Below are 17,154 nucleotides of genomic sequence, written 5' to 3'. Positions count from 1 at the left end.
AGAGTCCTATTGACTTCAAAAAGAAAAGGAGTACTTGTGGCACCTTAGAGACTAACCAATGGACTACAAGCCGTCAAGAACACTATCCCCGATAATGTCACGGCTAACCTGGTGTAAATTGGTTAGTCTCTAAGGTGCCACAAGTACTCCTTTTCTTTTTGCGAATACAGACTAACACGGCTGTTACTCTGAAACCTATTGACTTCAGTGCACTTTGGATTGGGGTCTAAATCACTAAAGTTAACCCTCTCAGAATCTTATTTATATACAGCAGATTTTTGCTACCCTTTATTTTACTGCTAATAATTGATGCAAGCTAGGTATTATAGTGTTATCCCACACCACCTCTGATCCTTCCACTTAAGAGAGAGCTACACTCAATGTAACATCCCTGAAGATAATTTCTTTGCTTTTTTATTGTCCTCAACCTCATTACCTTACATTTCTCCACACTGAGTTACCAAGGTTGTCTGCTCACTTCTTATTCTTTTTCAATCTTCCCACTGAAGCTGGTCAGAAAATTTCCTTCTGCAGGAAATTCTGAATATTTTTGTTCTATATTGGAACAAAGTCAAAATTTATAGGACCGTCATTTTCAAAATGTATTGGCTAGAGATCTGCTGGCGTATTCTGGAGTTCTAAGCCTGATTGAGGCTGACTAACATTCCCTATTCTCCTGATAGTCACTGGATTCCTTGCTCATCTGATCTGACGTGCATCTGATTTCCTCCCCTAGAAAATGTATGTCTCATTGCTGCGCCAGTCCCCCTTCCTGCTCTGAGAACACCAAAGCAAAGAATGAATTTAAGTATTATTTCAGTGATGTCTTTTTCTTTCACCAAGTTCCCCTTACACCTCCTAGAGAGCCCAATGTTTTCTTTCTGGAACTCCTGCTCATTAGAGGCTGGAAGGGGTAAAGCCTCAGCTGGAGTAAACTGATGATTCGGAGCTGCACTGGAGCTACAGTGATGAACACCAGCTGAGGGATTGGTGCAATAAAGTATATCATTGATCTTATTCTATTGTACCCTACAAGGCTCCTTTGGTTTAGTGGATTGCACACAGGACTGGGAGCCATAACTTCTGGGTTCTATTCCAGGCATTCTCAAACTTCATTGCACCGCGACCCCCTTCTGACAACAAAAATTACTACAAGACCCCAGGAGGGCGAACTGAAGCCTGAGTCTGCCCAAGCTCCACCACCCCAGGTGGCGGGGGGTGGGCAAAGTCAAACCTTAAGGGCTTCAGCCCTGAGGGGGGCCGCCTGTAACCTAAGCCCTGCCACCCAGGGCTGAAGCCCCTGTGATTCGATCCTGGGCAGTGGGGCTTAGTCTTCGGTTTTGGCCCCAACAAGTCTAACATCAGCCCTGGTGACCCCATTAAAATGGGGTTTGCAACCTACTTTGGGGTCCCGACCTACAGTTTGAGAACTGCTATTCTATTCCTAGCTCTGATTCATTGGGTGACCTTGGGCAAGTCCTTTAAGCTCTCTGTGTCTCAGTTACCCCCTCTGTGTAACGCAAATAATAGCGTTCCTCCATTGTAAAGTGCTTTGAGACCTACAGATGTAAGGCCACATATAATATTAACTATTATGATATGTCTCGGCTCCCCAGAGTAGTTAGTGGGTGGTTTCTCTCCTCCAAAGTCAGTCAGGCAGCAAAGGACCAACCAGAAGCCATAGATTTGGAGCCAAGGTCCTCTCCTTTCAGGCCCTCTGGCTCCAAGCTCACTGGTCTCTTGGGGTAAGTCCACATGCATTTGGGAGCCCATAGGAGCTCCAAGCCTGGATCTATAGACTTGGCCCAGCAGGGCTTGCACTTACGCTCTAAAAATAGCTGGAAAGACAGTGCTTCGAAGCTGTGGCTTGGGCTGGCGTTCCGGTTCTGTAGCAGCTTCAAAACACTGTCTACACAGCTATTTTTAGAGCACTAGCTTGCACCCCACGAGCCCAAGTTTGTCAAGCCGGTCTGGGATACTCACTCCTGCAGTCTCCAAAGTGCTATGTAGACATACCCTTGGTGAGGAAGGCAGCAGGTGTCTTATATTGAGGGGCCATTTTAGAGCCATGAAGACTGCACAGCCAAATCAGGCTCACACCTTCCATGAGGTGCCCTAATTGGGAACCCTCCAGTGTTTTATTACAGGTCCTGTGTATCTGAAATGCCAGCCAAGCAGTGCCCCAGACACCTGCCAGTATGAGCAACTCCAAACTGGATGTCCTCACTTCATTTCAGAATTCCCCACGGCAGATCTAGGTGTGGGCACAACACCCAAGGGTTATGGTGACAGGAGAGAGGGATACCCTCCGGACCACCCCTTCCACGTGTCCCCGTTTTCTGAGGAAGAAGCAGACACTCAACGTTCAGGCAGCTCGTAAAAGGAGCTTCCTAATGAAAGGTAGCTATTTCTGACAGTCCCCCATGCTCTGTCATGCTCTCACAAAAAAAAAAATCCCCAGCGTTGCTTACTACAAAACGTGGGCCATCTTCTCAGCCTGGTGTTGGTCCCACTGGGCTCTGGTGAAGAAATCCCCCTCACTCAGACATCCTGGAGTCTCTCTAGGATGAGGGTTTCTCAACTAGCTCCACAGGGATCTAAACTTCAGACCTCGAAAGCCCCAGGGGCTCCACTAGGGGTATCTGTGGGAAATTCAACCGTATTGTGACTAGATTCCTAAAGGCCATGTACTACCTTAGGCTTCCAGTGACATCCCTGCTCCCTCCCTGGAACCTCAACAGGCTGCTCCAGGCCCTTTGTGCCCCTACTATGGTCTCCTGGATGACAGCACTCAGACTAGTGTCACCTCCACCTGAAGGGCGAGGGGGCTCAGAGCCTTGGCCTGCAATTGCTCACCTCATTTTACCTAAGGGAAAAACAGCATTTCACACTTGTCCCCGCTTCTTTTCATTTTAAACAGGAGATTTCCCACCCCAATTTTTGCTGAGACCCCAAATGCAGAAGGAAACCTCAGATGTAGTTGGAAATCCAAGCGCCGGAGGATGTCTGTAGAGTCTTGAAGACCTACTTGTCATGAACAAAGGAGTGGGGAAAGCCCTGTTTCTTCTTCATCCTTGAGGTTTCCTGCAAGGGGATTAAAGCATGTCTGACCATACTCCCTTGCTGTATCCATCCTGATCACCAATACCTCTGCAAGCCTCCGCGCCCTGATTCAACTTCAAGCCCATTCTGTCAGAGCCACAGCCACTTCTTGGGTAGAGAGAGGAGAGGCCTCTTTTGGATGCGCTCTGGAGCATCAGCTGCACCTACACCAATCGCCACTGACTGGACCTGCCTTTGCCAGCAGATGAAGCATTGGCATATAGAGTGCTCCAAGACACTAATTTATTACTGCCCCTAAGCTGGCTTTGCTCAGGGGAGGACTCTTCTTTCCCAGACTGCCCAACTTTCTTCTCCTGTCACTCTAGCCCGTTCAGTTAGTTGGCTGTTAATTTCCCATTCTCCTCCCTGGGTGGGTGTTGCTAACCAGACCCATCATCCATACTGGGAAGCCAAGCCACAGAAAAACAAAAAATTTCTTACCTGCTAATTGGTTTTCCATGGCTTGCTGAGCCAGTGAAGACCCCCCACCCAGGCAGCCCTTTGGACTAACGGATACTGCCGGGAGCATGGTGTAGGCTAAGCAGGTTTAGTTGCCAGCTTTGGAAATCATTCACAGCGGAGCCTGGGAACAGAGAGTCTGATTTTCTGTTCATGAACACTGGAGTAAGTTGGGAGTAACTCCGCTTAAACCACTGGAACTACAATGCTGTAAGTACAAGGAGAATCAGGTTCAGAGTGTCTGAAAGGGGAGGAAGGCTTGGTGCCAGATCTCTTCCCTGGACACCAGAGGAGAGCCACGCTTCATCATCCACGCTGCTTGTCAAGCCACAGAAAACCAATCAGTGGTTCTATTGTACATAGTTCCCCACCTCCCTGTCTTCCACTCTTGCTTTCTGGATTTTTTCTTTTTTTAATTTAAAACATTCTTTTAAGCTTCATTCCAGGATCATCCTATTCTTCCCCCCAGCCAATGTTTCTAATCACTTTTATACCAGTCCTCTATTGCCCATTTTTCCTCTGCCTAGCATGACTTACAGAAGTCATTGATGGAAAAGACCTATTGGATCACCCAGTCCATCTCCTAGCCCGTATGAGATTGCTTCCTACAGTGCTTTGTACAATCTAGTTTTAAAAGCCCAAAAGAACGGAGCAGGCACCACTTCTCTAAGGAAACTATTCCACAGCCCCATACATCTCACTGTCAGGAAGTTTCTCCATATTCAGCCTAAATCTTCCATTTCTTTTTATCTTTACTGGCTGTTATCATGAGTCCCCCTAGGCATTCTTTAGACAATTTATATACATATGTAGCTCCTTTAATCTTTCCTAGTAACTCAGTCCCTCTTCTTTGCTCTTTGAATTCCTTCCAAATTATCAGTGTCTTTCTGGTAATCTGGTGTTGCCACCAAAATGTAATACAACTGAACACAAGTACAACTGATTGACTGATGGAACACACACCCCTTTGATAGCACAGGAGTTGCATGAGCCTCTGGTTCAACAACCTACTGTAGACCCATTTGATCACCAAGCTGTGCATTCGGCTGATTGTTTTGGTGACATTTCCACAGCTGCATGCGATTCTTGTACTAAGCTGCTTTATGTCAAAGAAACAACACAGCTTTAGGGGCATTTCTGACCCCCAAATGGAAGCTGTTATCACAATGTAAGCGTACTGGATAGTTGACTCTGACGCAGGAAGAGTTCACAGTTTAGTACTGGGATTAGTGATGGGTTCAAACCAAAGCCCTGGGTACAAACACCTATACTTTTGGCATGTTTGGATCTGGAACCTAAGAACCATGTCCAATTATGATGCTTGCAAAAGTTATTAACAGGAATAATAATGTGCTTTTCGCTTACATAGCATTTTTCACCTTCCCAAAGCTTGACAAATTACAGATATGGGTTTATGATTACACGTAAAGGGTTTTCAGATCATTATAAACCCCTCCAACTTATTACAATGGTTGGAGCTGGAATATTTGGGAAAAAAAATATTTTAAAATATACCTGGTTTCTCTCAATTCCTATCAATGTTCCCTGGCTTTGTCTGTCTTGTTTAGGAAAACCAGCTGATATTAATTGTACTTCACATATTACCACAGTGAACAGCAACCACATATCCATACTGGGTAAATAAGCTCTAACAACAGGACTCTGATTGATGAAAAAGAACAATTCTTGCTTAGTGTTCAGATCAGTTAAGCATATAGCAATCAAAATAAGAGGCAGAAAGAAGGCTTGCTTTGGCAAGTATACAGAGAACAAGATAAAAATACACCAAAATCACAGAGGCATAAAAAAATAAATCTAGGTTACTTACCAGTAACTAGAATCCTTTAAACATATTGCCTCCTCAGAGCCACACGCTTGAAAGTTGTATGCTGTGCTGCATCGATCCAACAGTCTTTAAAATAGTTAGCTTAGCTCTACATATGTGCTCAATGGGGGTAAAGACTACATCTATCTAAAGAGTCATGTCTACCCTCCCCCCTCTATTCTTGTCCAGAACACAGGAAGCAAGTGTATGTCTGTGGAGGCAATATATTTGCAGAACATCCTAGAAAAACTACATAAATCAGTGATGGAAGAGACCTGTTAAATCTGCTACTTCATCCCCTTCTTCCTCAGCCAATGCAGGATTATTGCCTAAAGTATATTCTCTAGTTTGTTTTTAAATGGCTAATTTATCTGGAGATTGGGTTGGTGAAGAAATAAATTCCTGGACCTGGTATAGTTTTCCTTTCCCAAAGTTACATTATGCATCAGTGGATGGAGAGGGAACAGGTTCCAGGGCCAAAATCTTTAGAGATGGGTCCCTATAGTTAATCTAATTAATTCACATTGAGGCACTTAAATAAGTGGCCTGATTTTCAGGGATGCTGAGAAGTGGCAGCTCCTGCTGACCTCATTTGGGAGCTGCAGGTGTTCAGCACATCTGAAAATCAGATCACTTCTTTAGACACCTAACTTCAGTCACCCAATTTGAACATTTTGACCTACATCTCCTGTCTGACTCTTAGGTGCTCATATGGCCTCCCTTACCATGGTAGCTGAGTGCATCACAGTCTTAAATGTACTTATCCACACTTTCTCTGTGAGGTAGAGAAATGCAAGCTTCCCCACTGTATGAATGGAGAACTGAGGTACAGAGAGATAAAGGCTCAGCTCCTCAAAGGCATTTAGGCTCCTAACTTCCAGAAGGTAGGAGCCTAAATACCTTTGCGAAGCTGGGCCAAAGTGACTTGTCCCAGGTCCCAGAGGAAATCTGTGGTAGAGGAAGGAAGTGATCTCAGATCCCAGGCTAGCACTCTAACCACGTAGCCATCCTTCCCGGTCACAATCTCAAGCCATTAGACCAGTATTGCCTCTGAATGAAAATCTTGTTTATTGTCAGTAGAATTTGTTCATGAAAGCTGACGAACACCATCAAGCGTGATTCTCCTCTCACTTCTACTGGTAAAAAGCAGGAGTAATTCCACCGACATCACCTGAGTGCAATAGGATAAGCAAGAGCCAAATAAACCCCTTTTTTCCTTTTCCCTAAGAAAACATGTTTAATTGATCCCCAGAAAAGATGACAGCCTCCTAAAGAAATGCACAGCAAGGAGGCTAGGCTGAAATTTAATTGAGGATCTTATATTCCCCACTGCATTTGAAACAGCGCTCAAAAAAAAAAAAAAAAAAAAAAAAGTTACCACCTATGGCACGAGATGTGTAAACGAAAGTCACAGGACCTATAAATGAGTCAAGCAGATAGGAACTAGATTTGTAAGAATGAACAAGGCAGCTCAAACCAGTAAATGCTGCTTTTGCGATAATGGGGAAACAATTGTTTATAAAGCATTACAGAGCTTTTTGGTTAATTGCTAAAAACACAGGGCCAAATTGTGTTGTAAGTTACACCCCTGCAACCTGATTTGGTCGTATAGGTGTCACTGAGAGCAGAACCTAGCCCACTGTGGTTAGATAAAGACAAAGGGTATTTAAACTATGGGAAAACATGACCTCAAATCAACTGATTTGTCATGACCTTTCTGTACTGATTTTCCCCTCCCCCCCACTAGCTCTCCTCCTTCTGTCACTTGCACACTGCAAACATGGAAGGGACTCACTTTAATTAATACAAGGTCTCTGCAGACCACTGGAGATAATGGCACTTGTTTTCAGGTCATCTAGTCTTAATTGGCTCACACTGGGAGGTGATTTGCTGCTAATTGACAGCAGAGATCAGTTAATGATGTCTAAGGCCTTAGAATCCCAGGGAACAAAAATTAAGGCTCTTTCGAAATCATTTTTTGTTTAACAGATAGATGTGGAATACCTGTTTCAGAAACTTTACTCTGCTTATTAACCTAGACGCTTACCAGGTAAAATCACTGCATCTGTAAAAAGTCTCATCTCCGCACAGCAGGAGGATCTCACTCAGTTCAAAACTGCCCTAAAAGGAAGGGAGCTCCAAGTGAATTAGACTACTTTTACTCAAACTGAAAGGGCCAGGCACTATATAACAATGACACTATATAAGCAAACAAAGTAAAAACTGTCCTGCAAGATGTGTTGTTCAGATTATAATTCCAATATGATGGGCTAATTGGACTGAAATGATTTAGGATTAATAATAAATATGAATGTTATATTTATACTTACAGTACAAATATATGTGAGAGGACACAGTGCCTTGTGATGTATCATTATGACAAATGAGATCAGCCAGGGTGCCCCTTCTAACAATCCACAGATGTGACTGTTTATGAGCTGGGGCTGAGCTTTGTCAGTGGAGGGTCCCGCATCTGGAATCCACTTTTTCTGCTGGTATGAGAGCTACTCACATTCAGGAAATGGTGAAAGGCTAATATCTTCTCCCAGGCTTTAGCCTGCTCTGTGTGCACGCCTGGAGGGCTAATGTGTTTGGGGGAAAGGTGTGGGGTGGGAGGTAACTGCTTGATGAAATATTGAAGAAACTAGGACAAATTCAGCAGTTACATAAATTGTGGTGGAAGTTGTATGTAGAATGTAAGTGGTAAAGCAGAGTAACTTGGCAATCAGTAATTGTGCAAAATGAGTGTAATTTACACTCAGAGGCAGAAATTTACATGTAGGAGGAAAAACATCTAAGCCCTGGTCTACACTACAGAGTTAGGGTGATGTAAGGTAGCTTACATCAGTCTAACCCTGTAAGTGTCTACACTAAAATGGAGCTCCCACCAATGTAACTCGCCCACTACAGCAACTTAATAACTCCGCCTCCATGAGAGGCGTAGCACTTAAGTTGATGTAGTTAGGTCGACACAGTGTCACTGTAGACACTGCGTTGCTTACATCGACTGTTACTACCTTGCGGAAGCCATCCCACAATGCCCACACTTACAGTGAAATTGTTGTAAGCGCTCCTGGTTAGGATGCGCGCCAACGCAAAGAGCGTACTGTGGACATGTAAAAGCAGTTGAATTACCGCAGTGGCTGTAAGTCGATGTAACTTAAGAAGACTCAATTTTGTAGTGTAGACTTGCCCTAACACAAGAGTGTCAGATAAAGACATATACTTTCAGTCCAAACACTCTCAAAACATTCGACAAACTCTGTGCTCAATCTTGCTGTCCTTACTCAGGTAACACTGGTGACTTCGCAAAAAGAAAAGGAGTACTTGTGGCGCCTTAGAGACAAACCAGGTGCCACAAGTACTCCTTTTCTTTGTGCGAATACAGACTAACACGGCTGTTGCTCTGAAAACTGGTGACTTCATAGGTCTGAGCATTTTATTTATAGACACCACCACAGAAACACCCACTGCTGCTGTGAAGGGCAGTAGCCTACTGGCAACTGCAGGGAAGTGAGAGGTGGGGGATGTTTTGGCCAAGATAACAGGGCAAATCCCTAGTCTTACAAAAGTTTCCATGGGATCTTTAATGTCCAAGCAGAGCAAACAGAACACCTTAGTTTTTAAGGCCATATTTGAAAGCCCACCTTGAAAAGAAGAATGGCTGAGTCAACTCTGGAAATGTATCTACTCTACACAGATGAAGAATAGCTGAGCTGAACTTGTGCTTCTACGAAGTCTAAGAATTATAAACCTGATTGTTACAGCACTAAGCCATAAACTTAGGGATGTAAACTTGTAAGGGCTTGTCTTCACTGCTGAGTTAAGTTACAACTTGAATAATGCCATAACTCAAATCCTGCCCTGCCGCAAAAACCCTTAACTGAAGTGCAATGGTGCTTTTAATGTGAGTTGACCCACCCATTGAGGTATAGGCTACACCAGAGGTGGGAAACTACGGCCCGTGGGCCACATCCGGCCCGCGGGAATGTCCTGCCCGGCCCTTGAGCTCCCGGTTGGGGCAGCTAGCCCCCCGGCCCCTCCCCCACAGTGCTTTGGGCGGCATGGCTGGCTCCGGCCGGGCCACATGGCTGCGAGCTCCTGCCACTCTGAGCAGCATGGTAAGGGGGTGGGGGGGTTGGATAAGGGGCAGGGGGTTCCGGAAGGTAGTCAGGCGACAGGGGGGTTGGATAGGGGGTGGGCATCAGGGCAGTCAGGGGACAAGGAGCAGGGGGGGTTGGATAGGCGTGAGAGTCCCGGAGCTGGGGCCTGTCGGGGGGGGGGGTGTGGATAGGGGTTGGGGCAGTCAGAGGACAGGGGCAGGTTGGATAGGGGGTGGGGTCCCGGGGGGGGCAGTTAGTGGCAGGGCACAAGGAGCGGGAGGCGGGTTGGATGGGTCGGGAGTTCAGAGGGGGGCAGTCAGGGGGCGGGAAGTGGAAGGGGGCAGATAGGGGGCAGGGGCCAGGCTGTTTGGGGAAGCACAGCCTTCCCTACCCAGCCCTCCATACAGTTTTGCAACCCCAATGTGGCCCTCGGGCCAAAAAGTTTGCCCACCCCTGGGCTAAACTCAAGTTAGCAGAACTCATCAGCTGCTAACACAACCAATCTGTGAGGCTAAAACAATCATTCTATGCAGCTCAAGTGCCATTATACAGTGGGGAAGTGAGCTTGAGTATAAATAACTCTTATTTAATTTTCAGTGAAGACATAACCTTGACTTCTACTACAAAGAGCTAAGGCCATGTCTACACGAGCAAGCTGTACCGATGCAGCTGCGCCACTGTAAGATTGCTCGCCTAGCCGCGCTATGCCAAGAGGAGAGAGCTCTCCCGTTGAAATAATAAAACTGCCTCAACGAGCAAGCAGTAGCTATGTCGGCGGGAGAAGCTCTCCCACTGACATAGCGCTGTGCATACTACCACTTATGCTGGCAAAACTTACGTCACTCAGGGGTATGTTTTTTCACACCCCTGAGTGGCATAAGTGGTAATGTAGTCATGGCCTTCGTAGAGCGTAATGTCTTGGTGGTGCAAAGGCTGGCTGCCTATGGACAGAGAGCCCTAAGTGTTAAGAATCTTTTCTTGATATTCAATCTAGGTTATGTCTATTAAAGTAAAGCCATTTGCCATTTCAAACAAACCATCTCTCAAAAAAATACAAAATTAATATGGGGGAGAAGTTATTTCTTTAGAGGAGAGAAATATAAAGTGTTACCCACTGCAATTGAGACAGCACTTATGACAGCTCCCAAGTAGCCCTGGATGAACTTGGATGTTGGAGAAGGCTTTGGAAAGGAAAGAAAAAAACAAAATAATTTCAACACAGAATTCTGGTTAGGAAAATAATTTTGAATTATTATTATTATTTTTTAAATGTTTGGTTTTGTCACAGCTGCTGGGTTATACGTGGCCCTGTTAGCTAGTGGGATTGCCAAAACAACAGGAGTTACAGCCTGATGGAGTAGGTTAAAGCAGTGGTTCCCATCCAGGAGTACACATATCCCTGGGAGTATGTGGAGGTCTCCCAGAGGATACGTCAACTCATCTAGATCAATGTTTTTCAACCTAGGGGTCAGGGGATGCGTATAGGAGGGTCGCAAGGGCAGGACTGGCGTGCAGGGTGGCAAGCAGGACAACGCCACAGGGGGCCCTGTGAAGCTAAGTTATATGCTTCAGCCTGAGCCCCACTGGGCAGCAGGGGCTGAAGCATGTAACTTACCTTTGCGGGCCCCCTGTGGTTTTTAAGTGACGTGAAACTTAGGGTACGCAGGACAAATCAGACTCCTGAAAGAGGTAGAGTGTTCTGGAAAGGTTGAAAACCACCGAGTTAAAGGACTTGGAAAATTATTTATTTAGCACCAGAAATTTACTCTTTGTCCTGGAAATATTATACATAAATGCGATTTGGCAAAGTGGCAGAACTATTCACACACACACACACACACACACACACACAACATACATTATGAACCCAAAGCTTTCTGATTTAACTATAGCTCTTTAAAAGGTTATCTTGACCTGACAACTTCTTTTAGCTTTTAATGAGAATCTATTGCATGCAAGTCCAATGGCTTCTAATTCAGCTTCATACCTTAAGCTCTCAGACATCATGAGAAGTGATACAACAACGTAAAAATCTGGGGAAGGGGGTGCGAAAGAAAGACTAGGAGTAAGAACACTTTAGTTCTGCAACTGTATTGAGAGGAACACCCCTGAGATAGTAACAAAATGAGGGAAAGACTTGTCCCCCGCCTCCCACCAGGGGTTGTATATTTAATCGCCGAGTCTTCTTTTGTCATCAGAAAAGCCAAATATCTATCATCGTTGCTCTTTACTATGTTAAATTAAGTCACTTCTTACCAATCAAGACTATCAACTGAGCCAGCCCAATGGCAAACTGCAGTCGCGGCAGCACGTTGTCTGCCATGTAGGAGAACAAGATCTGGAAGAGAAACTGACTCATCTCCCCAAATTAGTGGCTCCCATGTATACTGGAGAAGAGAGAAGCTTGGTGTCTGGAAAGAGGCCCAGAATCCTCACTTTTAAATGCTCTTGAAAATGATAGCATTAGATACAGAGGGCATGCCAATACAGCTCCTGTGCTAGCTTTATCTAACAAGTTTCCAGTGCACCTGTAAAGAGAGAGGACCCTGCAGAACTCCTCTATGCAGTCACCCTGATTTCAAATGCTTGAAACCTGTCTGAAGGTATCGAATGAATACTGCGGAATCACACTAGCAGATGGTTCTTATTAGCACTAACCAGCAAGTACCAGAAGGAACCAGAATCTAGAGCCGAGAGGTCCTGCCTTGGGGAATGGTTTTATGTCTGGTTGAGGTTATTTGAGTTACCAATAAAGTCAAACCCTAGGAAGGAGCTAAATTAGGATTACAGACAGCATGCATACATTCTACCAAGCAGAATAGGAACTACACCTGCTTATATCACCTAAACCCAGACCAGCAACAGCCCTGCTATTCTGGAACAATACCCCTGGTTTTGGTACTTTGAGGATTTGAACAAAGGACAACCAGGGACTAGACTGAAAACAAACTCAGTCCATTTATTTTCTAAGACAATTTAATAGTGAAGGCTCCATAGGAGAAAGGCCAATCCATAAACCTGCTGTGGCACCTACCCTGCAGTTTCTGTTAAAGTCCAAGATTCAGGAATTACGCTTTCAGTGTCAAAAAAGATCAGACTTACTGTAGATACTGCCTATGTAGCATCTCCTCACCTTAGTTGCATTTCGGTTTGCATAGTTGACACATGCGTTGTGGCTCTGATTCAACCACTAAAAAGGAAACAAAAGGAAATGAGAGATACAAACAACTGTTTTAAAAAAGAGAATGTATCTATGCCACTACTGCTGCCAAAAAAACCAAAAAAAAAAACCCCCAAAAAACTCCCCCCTCCCCAAACATGATACAGAAAAGTCCACTTTATCCAATTATACCTCCACTGGGTCATGGAAGCTTTGTGATATCAACGAGAAGACTGTTATATGGCTGTGAAAGTACAGGGGTAACAGAGAGGAAAAACTAAATGCAGAAATGTAGGTTATCCACTCTACACACACATACATACGCACGCACACAAACGACCGCCACCCCTTCGCATTTCTAAAGCTTTGTGCATACTTAGAGTCCAATCCATTCCCCTTTTAAGTCAAGGGGTGTCTTTTAAATGACATCAATGGACAATGAATCTGGCCCTCTGACCACAGTACTAGCTGCAGTAAAGTTTAAAAGGGACACAGTCCGATAGTTAAGTCCCTAAATTTAGGTTTTTTAAATAAAAGTTTTATAAAATCTATTAATATGAATATTTTCATGATACTTAAGAAAACCCAGTAAAAACAGTGGGTGTGCTCAGACTTAAACGTCCTATTACAGCTATCCCAGAACAACCACCTTGTGCTATTCCTATTATTGGTACTAGCCTAGAGGTTCCAACAAAGATCAGAGTCCCATTGTGCTAGGTGCTGTAGATACACCTAGTGAGATAGTCTCCCCCACTGGTCTTTTGTTTAAGAGTGGCTGTTTGATCCCTTTAGGGGCTGAACCCAAAAGAAAGACAAATAGGCTGGTCTCTCCCACCTGTCTGGGGGGGAGGGGGAAGCGAATCTCTCCTTGGTATCCTCCACTGTCACCATTTTGTTATATTGCATCCCACTCCTGGCCCTACAGTTGACATCCCAGTGTCTCTGACCCTCTCCTTTTCACCCGGATTAAATTCACACAGACACGGACGCACACTAAAACTAGAAAATAAAAACACACCCTAAATTAAAACAGTAAAATTGTGATAAAAACTGATCTAAAGCTGGAAAGATCAAACCTTTTAAAAATTCTTTGCATAAATGATAGCATCATTGAAGGGTTACAGAACATGGCAATTTTAACATTAAACATTCTTCTTCCTGCTCTGTTCCATGACATCTCTTATAGAAAGTTGCAGGATATTATAGGCCCTAGCAGCCAACCTTTTAGACACTCTTTAAACTCAGTGGTTCTCAAACTGGGGGTTCATGGGAGGCTGGGGATCATGAATCTACTGTACCATTTAGGGGATATGGACTGGATGATCTAATTGGTATGTCCATCTCTGACTTCTAGGATAAGATTTACTCCAATGGAAGTGTGCCAGCAACAGTACTGGCAACTGGAGAAGAGTAACGCCGTGCTTTTGAACTGAAGTGCTTTATCCACAGCAGTTGTGAATTAAAAGAACTACGGTTCCCCACCCCACTCCCAAAGCAGGTGCCACACATAATGTACTTCAATGTAAGAGTAGGATACTACTGGTTCTTCTCCAGCTAATGGCCAGAACCTGAGAGGAGAGAAAGAAGAAAGGGGAGAGACAGAGTCACCAAGCGGTTAAATGTGGGGAAGGCATAGGCACAGAAGGACCAATTGGGAAAAAGCAGTAGTGATGGCCCACAAGCATGTTCTTCCTATTGATCTCAGGACTTTCACATAAAGGAATACATGGGGCCACCAAAATTTGCCTTTTATGCTAAAAAAAATATATATGATTTCTGAGAATTTTGTTTGGCAATAGGTGCTTGGAATTTGTCCTGGTTTCCAAGTGAGTCTTTATAAAGCTCCACTAATCAAACTCCACTGAAGTGGTCCATCGAGCAGAGCTAGAGAAACTTCTGTAACAGACCCTCAACCAGGTGGAATTGGGTTTCATTGAGAACCCAATACTCACCCCCGCTTGATCACCATCCCACAACTCCACCCCAGTTACAGACCAGAATCTCAGCTCAGAAATAGAAAACTGGGACAAGTTTTGCCCCACTCCCTTCCTACCTTAAGCAGTCTTTAGAGTGGGGATGGATCAGTGCCCTGTTATCCACTCTCTGGCTCTGCTGTCTTCTGGGGTGGCTGGCTGATACACTTCTGGACTCTTCAGGGGGTGGCTGGATGGCCCACTCCCCCTGTCTGCAGAGTTCAGAGGGGGTGGCAATGGTAGTAGGGCCACTCCCCCCACATCCAGGAAAGATCGACTGGAGGGAGGGTGTTCTGAACATTCCCTCAATTCAGCAAAAATGGGACTCCAAAGACTCAGAGGGTCCCACTCATGCTGCTCCAATGACTGCTTACCTCAGTCTGGGGCCTGACATGCCCTGGACTGCAACATGCGTACTCAAGGTGCTGTGGTTAAAGTATGTCAGTGCAGGCGCACGGGGCTGCTCTTCTCCAGCTGCTGGTCAGAACCTGAGAAATGATACTGAAAGGAGAGAAGAAGGGAAAGAAACAGAAAGGAGTCAGAAAAGGAGAAAAGGAGGGGGAAAAGAGAACTGGAAAGATGGAGGGTAATGGGGATAGAGGAAGAAGGGAAAGAGGGAACACGGATGGAGGAGCAAAAACGTTCTCTCCCTGGGAAGTCTGGTGACCCCCATATTTTTTGCACCACAAATTAAGTTGGCATCTGAAGTTTGAGAGAAGCACTCCCAAAATGAACCTCTCCTGTTAACATTGTGATCTGTGGCAACTTGGTCTGACAGTGGGTCCAGCAGGCCGTCAGGACCAGAAAAAGTTTGAGAACCACTGAAGCAGCCTCCCAAGCATGCTCCGAGTTAGTCAAGTTGAAGGCTACGTTCCTTTTCTTTGCTGTGGGCTGGGTTTGCATCTGATCACAGTTTGTCAAGCAGTTAGAATCCTACTTTCTGCATGTCGAATTCTACCTCTACATAAGCACATGTAACTCCCAGTGAACTCAATGCTGTTCTCAATGTTTATTTTTAAAGATGCTGTTAATTACCAAAAAATACCAGCATCTTTAAAAATAAATAAATAAATAAATAAAAAGCTGTGCCATCCCCCCTGCCCTCAAAGAAGCTCCAACTGATCAAATCAGTAAGTAGTGTGGAACTATACAAAGTGTCACAGCAAAGTAGAGTTGGAGTTTAAAGAGGCTCCCTGGACTTTTGTCCTTTGACTCTAAGACATCCTCAGTCCCTGATGCATGTAAGAGCCCTGTCTAGGGCGATGCAGCAGTGTAACTGGATCAGCACATTTCTCTCCCCTATATTCAGAGGCAGTTGGTCTGGGACTTGAAATTTGTATATTCTGTTAATGAATTTATCTTGGATTATGCTCTTGTGGGTTGTTGACTTTTTTTTTTTTAGAATACTCTTTCCAGTTCCAAATAAGGATTCTGACACCCTTATTTACACTGAGTAAATGTATTCTTCTGAGCGTATGCGCAGTGTGCCTCAGGTGGCACGCAACCAGGATTCATCACTGAATTTGGTCCACTGGTTGGATCATTAGCTTCCCCAGCCCGGGCCGGGTACTGATGGGGAGTGCGAAGTGAGCGCTGATCCATGGCCCCCAGTAACTGCATTGTAGTCCCTTTGATTTCAGTGAGACTTATTGCACAGTAAGGTACTACTCACAGTGTGTACGAATCTGGTCCTTGAAGAATTTCACAAAACTTGTCTCATGTGCTCTTCATGTGTCAGTATAATAATGCCAGCATCTGTAATTTTCACTCCATGCATCTGAAGAAGTGGGTTTTTTACCCACGAAAGCTTATGCCCAAATAAATCTGATAGTCTTTAAGGTGCCACTGTACTCCTTGCTGTTTTTACGATTAAACAGATTTTGTGCTGTGCTCGTAGCTGGAGTCCTAGTTAAGAACAGACCCTTCAGTTTACCCCTTCAACTTTCTCTAAGTACAGAAAACAAGGTTCATCTTTCACTGTGAACAGGGACTCTTTAGGGTCTTATCCTGCTACCCTTAATCACATGAGTAGTCTTTACACATGCCAGGGGTCTCACTGACATCAGTGGGGCTATGCACATGAGTAAGAGTAGCATAATCAAGTGTCTGATCCTGCACCACTGAAATCAAAGGGAGTTTTGTCACTGACTTCATGAGTTCTTAGGCATCATGACAGTGGGAGAAGTGAAAAACTCTAGACATTTCCAGCCACACTGCCTCTTAAAGTTGTATATTGCACAAGATGCAGCTTCAGCGTTTGAACTATGTGGCCACAACTTACCTTGTTGAATTTAAACACAGCCACAAGCTACTAGGATACGCTTATGTTTTCTGTTGACTGCACATACCCTTTCCAAAGTCCTAGATAGTTTGCATTATGCCTTGATCTTCCATGGCTGGCATGACATTTTATAGCACTATTTACTTTGAAGGCAATAAACAAAGATTTTTAAGAACAGCTTGAATAAGTCTTTTTATTTCAATTATTCAGAATTGCTTATTTGGGATAACCTTTACTATGGCTCAAATTCA

At 44.6% G+C, this 17,154-nt stretch overlaps 1 protein-coding gene across 11 annotated transcripts in view; it reads right to left on the bottom strand.

Moving 5' to 3' along the window:
* The window catches only part of SFXN5 (sideroflexin 5), a 175,386-nt gene that overhangs the window by 96,914 nt on the left and 61,318 nt on the right, over nt 1–17,154 (bottom strand). For all 11 annotated transcript variants that reach the window (XR_005225270.2, XM_043544945.1, XM_043544947.1 and 8 more), the window contains 2 exons: nt 12,623–12,679; nt 10,605–10,670 (listed from right to left, as the gene is read on the bottom strand). Coding sequence is in view for 10 of the 11 variants with exons in the window: in XM_043544945.1 (XP_043400880.1) it covers nt 10,605–10,670; nt 12,623–12,679 (123 nt within the window). In the remaining variant the exon portion in view is untranslated. The remainder of the gene's footprint in view (nt 1–10,604; nt 10,671–12,622; nt 12,680–17,154) is intronic.

Source organism: Chelonia mydas, chromosome 4, assembly GCF_015237465.2.
Source record: "Chelonia mydas isolate rCheMyd1 chromosome 4, rCheMyd1.pri.v2, whole genome shotgun sequence".
In the NCBI taxonomy this organism is placed as follows: Eukaryota; Metazoa; Chordata; order Testudines; family Cheloniidae; genus Chelonia; species Chelonia mydas.
Note: the sequence above shows the minus strand (reverse complement) of the source record. Positions and strands in the feature narration are given on the sequence as shown.